Source organism: Callionymus lyra, chromosome 8 (assembly GCF_982586985.1).
Source record: "Callionymus lyra chromosome 8, fCalLyr1.hap1.1, whole genome shotgun sequence".
Taxonomy (NCBI): domain Eukaryota; kingdom Metazoa; phylum Chordata; class Actinopteri; order Syngnathiformes; family Callionymidae; genus Callionymus; species Callionymus lyra.
The window spans coordinates 25,088,413-25,097,606 of NC_141825.1; the positions used below are offsets into that span (position 1 = coordinate 25,088,413).

Consider the following 9,194-nt stretch of genomic DNA (forward strand, 5'->3'; position numbering starts at 1 on the left):
TCCCCCGAGCTTCACCTCAGCAGTCAGAGACACAATCTCTCATCTGTGTGTGTGTGTGTGTGTGTGTGTGTGTGTGTGTGTGTGTGTGTGTGTGTGTGTGTGTGTGTGTGTGTGTGTGTGTGTGTGTGTGTGTGTGTGTGTCTGTGTGTGGGGGTGTGTGTGTCTGTGTATGTGTGTGTGTGTGTGTGTGTGTGTGTGTGTGTCTGTGTGTGTGTGTCTGTGTGTGTGTGTGTGTGTGTGTGTGTGTGTCTGTGTGTGTGTGTGTGTGTGTGTGTGTGTGTGTGTGTGTGTGTGTGTGTGTGTGTCTGTGTGTGGGGGTGTGTGTGTCTGTGTATGTGTGTGTGTGTGTGTGTGTGTGTGTGTGTGTGTGTCTGTGTGTGTGTGTGTGTGTGTGTGTGTGTGTCTGTGTGTGTGTGTGTGTGTGTGTCTGTGTGTGTGTGTCTGTGTGTGTGTGTGTGTGTGTGTCTGTGTGTGTGTGTGTGTGTGTGTGTCTGTGTGTGTGTGTGTGTCTGTGTGTGTGTGTCTGTGTCTGTCTGTGTATGTGTGTGTCTGTGTGTGTGTGTGTCTGTGTATGTGTGTGTGTGTGTGTGTGTGTATGTGTGTGGGGGTCTGTGTGTGTGTGTGTGTGTGTGTGTCTGTGAGAGTTTGTGTGTGTCTGTGTCCAGCAGAACCGTGTCCGAGAAGCTCTTGTACTTTCGTATTATTGTATTGTTTATTGTGGTCATAATGCACTTTTGTTTTCTTGAGGTGTGAGATTTTGTGTAAATTAGTGTTTGTATGTTTTTGTGTAGGATGTTTGTTACAGACCACATGACTCTTGACGAAATCGTAACTACTTTCTTTTGTTTTCAAACCAAAACATGTCCAAACATCAGCTTTAAAAGCTGCTGGAGTCACTGTATCCTCTCGTCCTCAGTCATCTCCAAAGTCTTACGGGATTTCATAGTTCCTATAGCTGCGGAGTGTAGTGGCAACTGATGACCACTAGGGTGTGCTGTACTGTTGACATGGCTGGAGGTGTGTGGAGATCAGAGAGAGAATAAAAACGTCTGTTTAGCCTCGTTGTGTCTCGTATGAAAGTCAAGAGTCGAGCGACAACATCGTACACGGTGTCGGAAGATGACGAAAGACATCGGCGAGTGACGAAAACTTCTGGAAAGTTTCGAAGAAGATGTCAGAAGAGGTTCTCAGTGACCCAAGCTAATGCTAAAGCTAATGCTAAAGCTAACGCTAAAGCTAACGCTAAATTTCGCTAAAACGAATCCTGGTGATAGTTTCATCTGTAGGAAGAAATGATAAGAGATCGGATCATGGTTGGAATCAGAGACGAAAAATGATCCGAAAAGTTACAACTAGATCATGACCTCACGCTGACACCAAAACAATAACAGGTCGGACGAAAATCAGAAACAAAAAGAAGCAAATGTAAAAAAATGATTAACAAAAAACCAACAGTCCAGAGAACAAACCATCGATCAAGACGTGGAAAATGCCGTCAACACCCGTGGAAACGACGTCCGGCGAGGGAAGCAGAAAGTGCGAGAAAACTGGTCATTTTGCTGCGACGTGTTGGAACAGGAAACAGAGTCGAGTCGACAGAAGACGAGCAGAAGAACAACATCAAGGTCAAGAACAAGACGTATGGAAACAAAACATTGAAATTAATCTAGAACTCGTAAAACTTCAAGGCTGCAACAAGATGGAACAGATGGAAGGAGAAACACCGTCAGCTCCGTCAGTTCCAGGACGTGTAGTGTTGCCTCATATGGACGAGGTAAAGATCCGGAGGATATGGGGGTCATCCAGAAGATCCAAGAGTCGACAGAGTGGTGAGCAGGTATGAAGGTTGTACCAAAACCACATGGAGACATAAGGGTCTGAGTGGATCTGGAGCCGGACGGACCCGTGGTTTTCTCTTAATCGGATGCCACGTCAGGATGTTTGGCAAATACCTTTAGAGACACCGACAACTTTCATCACTCCGCTCTGGAGGTATCGTTTTAGAAGATCTCCCGAGCGGAATCTCCTCAGCACCGGAACGTTCCCAGCCGAGAATCTCCCAGATTGTTACCTGCACGCCAGGTACAGTATGTTGGCAAGTTTTTACCAAACCTCCCGACTCTTACGGAACCTTGAAGAGACTTGCAGAGAAATGACTGCGCAGGGACATGGGACGGCCGACTGAAGAAAGAACTGAGCAAAGACGGAAACACTCGTCTCAGCAGATGCTCCGTCTTATGGGATCGAGGCTAATGCAGAGGCAGGTGTAGTTCAGACCAGTGGAGAACATATCCAGAAGAACGTCAACAGGATGTAGTGGAACCTGATGACCACTAGGGTGTGCTGTACTGTTGACATGCTTCGAGGTGAGTGGAGAGAATAAGAGTAGAACTACAACATCGTAGATGGAGGACGTGACTGCCATCTAGTGGCCGAAGGTTTAGTTGCTACACGAAAATGAATGAACGCCATAAATATACAATATTTCCTTATTTACTCATATTGTTGTGTTACTAAACTGTGGTAGTGTGTAGCAAGTGGGGTGTGTGTCTATTTGTTGCCGTCATAAAGCGTGCGTCAGGCTCGTCCAGTTCCCTTCGCTCCGGTCAGTCACGTGGTCAGGCCGACGAAGGTTTCAAATCTTTATTCGTACATGGGCGGAAACAAACGTCTTCAGTTACACGACCGTCGCCACGGCGACCAAACGAGCAGGTACATCTCCACGGTAACACAAACAAACATGTTTATTTACAGGCGAGCGACGAAGCGTTCCAGTGAAAAACTCGATGTGTCGGCCAAATAAATAAAGAAGCAGGATATTTACACGAGTCAGTCGATCCTCACCGACAGTTCGTCCGCCAGAGACTCGGAGTAGAGCCTGGAAACAGCAGAAGCTCTGAAGAACAAGGTCTTGTTCTTGAACCCACCAGTGGATCACGAGGTCCTGGTTCAGCTTCAGAACATTTATTTGGGGATTTTTTTACACATTTTTTGTGACGGGAAGGATTTGGATTGTTGTTCTCTGTGGCCTTGAACGCATCACGATGCCTTCACTGAACAGTCTGACCGGCGAGTCCTTGAAGGCACCACGAGTCACGCTGAGGAGCACAGACCAACAGGGTTGCTGGTTCCAGGCTCAGATGGCGAGCTGCAGCTTGCTCAGGTTCCTCTGGTGCATGTTGTGGTGTCGCACCAGCTCGTCGCTGCGAGCGAACTTCTTCTGACAGTTGGGCCAGCGGCAGCTGAACGGCTTCTCACCTGCGGAGAAAGAGCGACACGTCAGAGCGGCGCGACCACAGACCTGCTGACAATCAACACCTGAGTGAGAAGAAAAGAAAAGTTACGCACTTGTTTTACCTGTATGAGTCCGAGTGTGAGTCTTAAGGTGGTCAGACCGAGAGAACTGTCTCTGACACGTCTCACATTGGAACGGTTTTACACCTACACATGTACAGAGAGCACACACAGTCACACACGTGACACACACATGACACACACGTGACACACACCTGACACACACAGTCACACGTGACACACACAGTCACACACGTGACACACACAGTCACACACTTGACACACAGTTACACACGTGACATACACAGTCACACACGTGACACACACATGACACACACGTGACACACACAGTCACACACTTGACACACACAGTCACACACGTGACACACACAGTCACACACGTGACACACACATCACACACGTGACACACACAGTCTCACACAGTCACACACGTGACACACACAGTCACACACGTGACACACACAGTCACACACTTGACACACACAGTTACACACGTGACACACAGTCACACACGTGACACACAGTCACACGCGTGACATACACAGTCACACGCATGACAAACACAGTCACACGCATGACATACACAGTCACACGCATGACATACACAGTCACACACATGACGTACACAGTCACACACAGGACATACACAGTCACACACATGACACACACATGACAAACACAGTCACACACATGACGTACACAGTCACACGCAGGACATACACAGTCACACACATGACACACACATGACACACACAGTCACACACTTGACACACACAGTTACACACGTGACACACAGTCACACACGTGACACACACAGTCACACTCGTGACATACACAGTCACACGCATGACAAACACAGTCACACACATGACATACACAGTCACACACATGACATACACAGTCACACGCATGACATACACAGTCACACGCATGACATACACAGTCACACGCATGACATACACAGTCACACACATGACAAACACAGTCACACGCATGACATACACAGTCACACGCATGACATACACAGTCACACGCATGACATACACAGTCACACACATGACATACACAGTCACACGCATGACAAACACAGTCAAACAAATCACACACAGTCATACGCATGACATACACAGTCACACGCAAGACATACACAGTCACACGCATGACATACACAGTCACACACATGACGTACAGTCACACGCAGGACATACACAGTCACACACATGACGTACACAGTCACACGCAGGACATACACAGTCACACACATGACGTACACAGTCACACACATGACATACACAGTCACACGCATGACACACACAGTCACACGCATGACATACACAGTCACACACATGACAAACACAGTCACACACATGACACACACAGTCACACGCATGACAAACACAGTCACACACATGACACACAGTCACACGCATGACAAACACAGTCACACACATGACACACACAGTCACACACATGACACACACAGTCACACGCATGACAAACACAGTCACACACATGACATACACACAGTCACAAAAATGACACGCACCTAGTAACACATATGACACACCCAGTCACACACATTAAACACACAAACGTGACACACACACAAATACACACAGACAGACAGGTGTGTCGACTGGTCACATGATCAGCTCCAGCAGGGTCAGCACGGGTCAAACCTGTGTGTCTCCTCTGGTGTCTCTTCAACTGGTCCGAGCGAGAGAAACGTCGTCCACAGTCGGTGTAGTCGCACTGATGCGGCTTCTCTCCTGGTCACATGACACAGTGATGATTGACAGGAGTCAAGGTGATTGACAGGAGTGAGGGTGATTGACAGGAGTGAGAATCATTGACAGGAGTGAGGGTGATTGACAGGAGTGAGGGCGACTGACAGGGGTGAAGATGATTGACAGGAGTGAGTGTGATTGACAGGAGTGATGATGATCGACAGGAGTGAGTGTGATTGACAGGAGTGAGGGCAACTGACAGGAGTGAGGGTGATTGACAGGAGTGAAGATGACTGACAGGAGTGAGGGTGATTGACAGGTGTGAGGGTGATTGACAGGAGTGATGATGATTGACAGGAGTGAGAATGATTGACAGGAGTGAGGGTGATTGACAGGAGTGAGGGTGATTGACAGGAGTGAGGGTGATTGACAGGAGTGAAGATGACTGACAGGAGTGAAGATGATTGACAGGAGTGAGGGCGACTGACAGGAGTGAGGGTGATTGACAGGAGTGAAGATGACTGACAGGAGTGAAGATGATTGACAGGAGTGAGGGTGATTGACAGGAGTGAGGGTGATTGTCAGGAGTGAGGGTGATTGACAGGAGTGAGGGTGATTGACAGGAGTGAGAATGATTGACAGGAGTGAGGGCGACTGACAGGAGTGAAGATGACTGACAGGAGTGAAGATGATTGACAGGAGTGAGGGTGATTGACAGGAGTGAGGGGGATTGACAGGAGTGAGGGTGATTGACAGGAGTGAAGATGACTGACAGGAGTGAAGATGATTGAAAGAAGTGAGGGTGATTGACAGGAGTGAGGGGGATTGACAGGAGTGAGGGTGATTGACAGGTGTGAGGGTGATTGACAGGAGTGAGGGGGATTGACAGGAGTGAGGGTGATTGACAGGTGTGAGGGTGATTGACAGGAGTGATGATGATTGACAGGAGTGAGTGTGATTGACAGGAGTGAGGGCGACTGACAGGAGTGAAGATGACTGACAGGAGTGAAGATGATTGACAGGAGTGAGAATGATTGACAGAAGTGAGGGTGATTGACAGGAGTGAGGGTGATTGACAGGAGTGAAGATGACTGACAGGAGTGAAGATGATTGACAGGGTTGAGGGTGATTGACAGGAGTGAGGGTGATTGACAGGAGTGAGGGCGACTGACAGGAGTGAAGATGACTGACAGGAGTGAAGATGATTGACAGGAGTGAGGGTGATTGACAGGAGTGAGGGCGACTGACAGGAGTGAGGGTGATTGACAGGAGTGAGGGTGATTGACAGGAGTGAAGATGACTGACTGGAGTGAAGATGATTGACAGGAGTGAGGGTGATTGACAGGAGTGAGGGTGATTGACAGGAGTGAGAATGATTGACAGGAGTGAGGGTGATTGACAGGAGTGAGGGCGACTGACAGGAGTGAGGGTGATTGACAGGAGTGAAGATGACTGACAGGAGTGAAGATGATTGACAGGAGTGAGGGTGATTGACAGGAGTGAGGGTGATTGACAGGTGTGAGGGTGATTGACAGGAGTGATGATGATTGACAGGAGTGAGAATGATTGACAGGAGTGAGGGCGACTGACAGGAGTGAAGATGACTGACAGGAGTGAAGATGATTGACAGGAGTGAGGGTGATTGACAGGAGTGAGGGGGATTGACAGGAGTGAGGGTGATTGACAGGAGTGAAGATGACTGACAGGAGTGAAGATGATTGAAAGAAGTGAGGGTGATTGACAGGAGTGAGGGGGATTGACAGGAGTGAGGGTGATTGACAGGTGTGAGGGTGATTGACAGGAGTGAGGGGGATTGACAGGAGTGAGGGTGATTGACAGGTGTGAGGGTGATTGACAGGAGTGAGGATGATTGACAGGAGTGAGTGTGATTGACAGGAGTGAGGGCGACTGACAGGAGTGAAGATGACTGACAGGAGTGAAGATGATTGACAGGAGTGAGAATGATTGACAGAAGTGAGGGTGATTGACAGGAGTGAGGGTGATTGACAGGAGTGAAGATGACTGACAGGAGTGAAGATGATTGACAGGGTTGAGGGTGATTGACAGGAGTGAGGGTGATTGACAGGAGTGAGGGCGACTGACAGGAGTGAAGATGACTGACAGGAGTGAAGATGATTGACAGGAGTGAGGGTGATTGACAGGAGTGAGGGCGACTGACAGGAGTGAGGGTGATTGACAGGAGTGAGGGTGATTGACAGGAGTGAAGATGACTGACTGGAGTGAAGATGATTGACAGGAGTGAGGGTGATTGACAGGAGTGAGGGTGATTGACAGGAGTGAAGATGACTGACAGGAGTGAAGATGATTGACAGGAGTGAGGGCGACTGACAGGAGTGAGGGTGATTGACAGGAGTGATTGACAGGTGACTCACCTGTGTGTTTGCGACTGTGCAGCTGCAGCTGAGAGAGTTTGAAGTAGCGTTTGTTGCAGCCGGGGTGAGCGCACATGAACGGACGCTTCTCGCTGCCGTCCGACCGCACCAGCGCCGGAGTGATGCCAGGAACCCGCCGCACGTCCTGCACACACACACACACACACACACGTCAGACTCACACACACCTCTGAAGTGATTGACAGCAGAGCTGCTGCTCCAGTCGTCTCTTCCTGGCTGAGAGGACATGTGATGGATCCGGTTCTGCTGGTGTTCGCTCCAGAGACCATGACGGTAACATGACCCCAGTATGACCGGCTAGACCCCCCGACGACCCCGATCCTCCTCCAGCACCCCATCAATAACTGCTGCTCAACACTTCAGGGTCACATGACACAAACGACTCCTCAGCGACGTCTGGTTCTGGACTGGCTCAGGTCCAAAGGTTCAGGTCCAGAACTTTGTCATCGTGTTCAGATCATTAACACATGAATATTGATCGACTCTCTTTCCATGTGTGTGTGTGTGAGTCTGTGTACATGTGTCTGTGTGTATGTTTATTTGTGTTTGTGCATCTTTTTATGTGTGTTTGTGTGTGTGAGTCTGTGTACATGTGTCTGTGTGTATGTTTATTTGTATGTCTGTGAGTCTTTGTGTGTTTGTGCAACTTTTTATGTGTCTGTGTGTATGTTCATTTGCGTGTCTGTGTGTCTCTGTTTGTGAGTATTTGTGTGTTTGTGCATCTTTTTAAGTGTGTGTGGAAGAGAGTCTGTGTGTGTATACGAGTATGCGTCTGTGTGTATGTAAGTGTGTTATTATTAATTGGAGTGTGTTAGTGTATTTATGTGTGTGTGTTTGTGTGTGTGTCTTGAGTATGCAATCCGCGGCTCTTTGTTATCATGCATGTATGTGTGCGAATGTGAGTGTGTTATTATTTATTGGAGTGTGTATTTATGTGTGTGAATGTGAGTGTGTTATTATTAATTGGAGTGTGTATTTATGTGTATGAATGTGAGTGTGTTATTATTTATTGGAGTGTGTATTTTGTGTGTGAATGTGAGTGTGTTATTATTAATTGGAGTGTGTATTTATGTGTGTGAATGTGACTGTGTTATTATTAATTGGAGTGTGTATTTATGTGTGTGAATGTGAGTGTGTTATTATTTATTGGAGTGTGTATTTATCTGTGTGAATGTGAGTGTGTTATTATTAATTGGAGTGTGTATTTATTTATGTGTGTGAATGTGAGTGTGTTATTATTAATTTGAGTGTGTATTTATGTGTGTGAATGTGAGTGTGTTATTATTTATTGGAGTGTGTATTTATCTGTGTGAATGTGAGTGTGTTATTATTAATTTGAGTGTGTATTTATGTGTGTGAATGTGAGTGTGTTATTATTAATTTGAGTGTGTATTTATGTGTGTGAATGTGAGTGTGTTATTATTAATTGGAGTGTGTATGTGTGTATTTATGTGTGTGAATGTGAGTGTGTGTTATTGTGCATTGGTATGTATGTGAGTGTGTTATTGTTATTATTCATATGAGTGTGATATCATGCATTTCTGTGTGTACCTGGATCCCTCTGAAGACTCCGTGTGTGTGGATGCGGTACTGCGTGCTGCAGCTGTAGACCATGGGGTCGGGCTCGTAGCTGGTTGCGTGGCTGCAGACACAGAGAACATGTTGATCTCGAGACAGTTGAAGTATTTTAGTGTGGTTGTGAGTTTTTGTACACAAGTCACTCCGCACGTGTTTGTAG

The 9,194-nt window shown here is 47.3% G+C and overlaps 1 protein-coding gene across 2 annotated transcripts in view; it reads right to left on the reverse strand.

Moving 5' to 3' along the window:
* Positions 1-2,628: 2,628 nt before the first annotated feature.
* Positions 2,629-9,194, reverse strand: part of wt1a (WT1 transcription factor a) — a 20,727-nt gene continuing 14,161 nt past the window's right edge. Inside the window, exons 5-9 of one of the 2 annotated variants that reach the window (XM_087798048.1) lie at positions 9,008-9,098; positions 7,436-7,580; positions 4,995-5,084; positions 3,358-3,441; positions 2,629-3,258 (exon numbers count right to left, since the gene is read on the reverse strand). In XM_087798048.1, the coding sequence (XP_087654174.1) occupies positions 3,137-3,258; positions 3,358-3,441; positions 4,995-5,084; positions 7,436-7,580; positions 9,008-9,098 (532 nt within the window). In that variant the 3' untranslated portion in view covers positions 2,629-3,136. Of the gene's footprint in view, positions 3,259-3,348; positions 3,442-4,994; positions 5,085-7,435; positions 7,581-9,007; positions 9,099-9,194 lie in introns of both variants that reach the window. The other variant, XM_087798047.1, reaches the window with a different exon arrangement.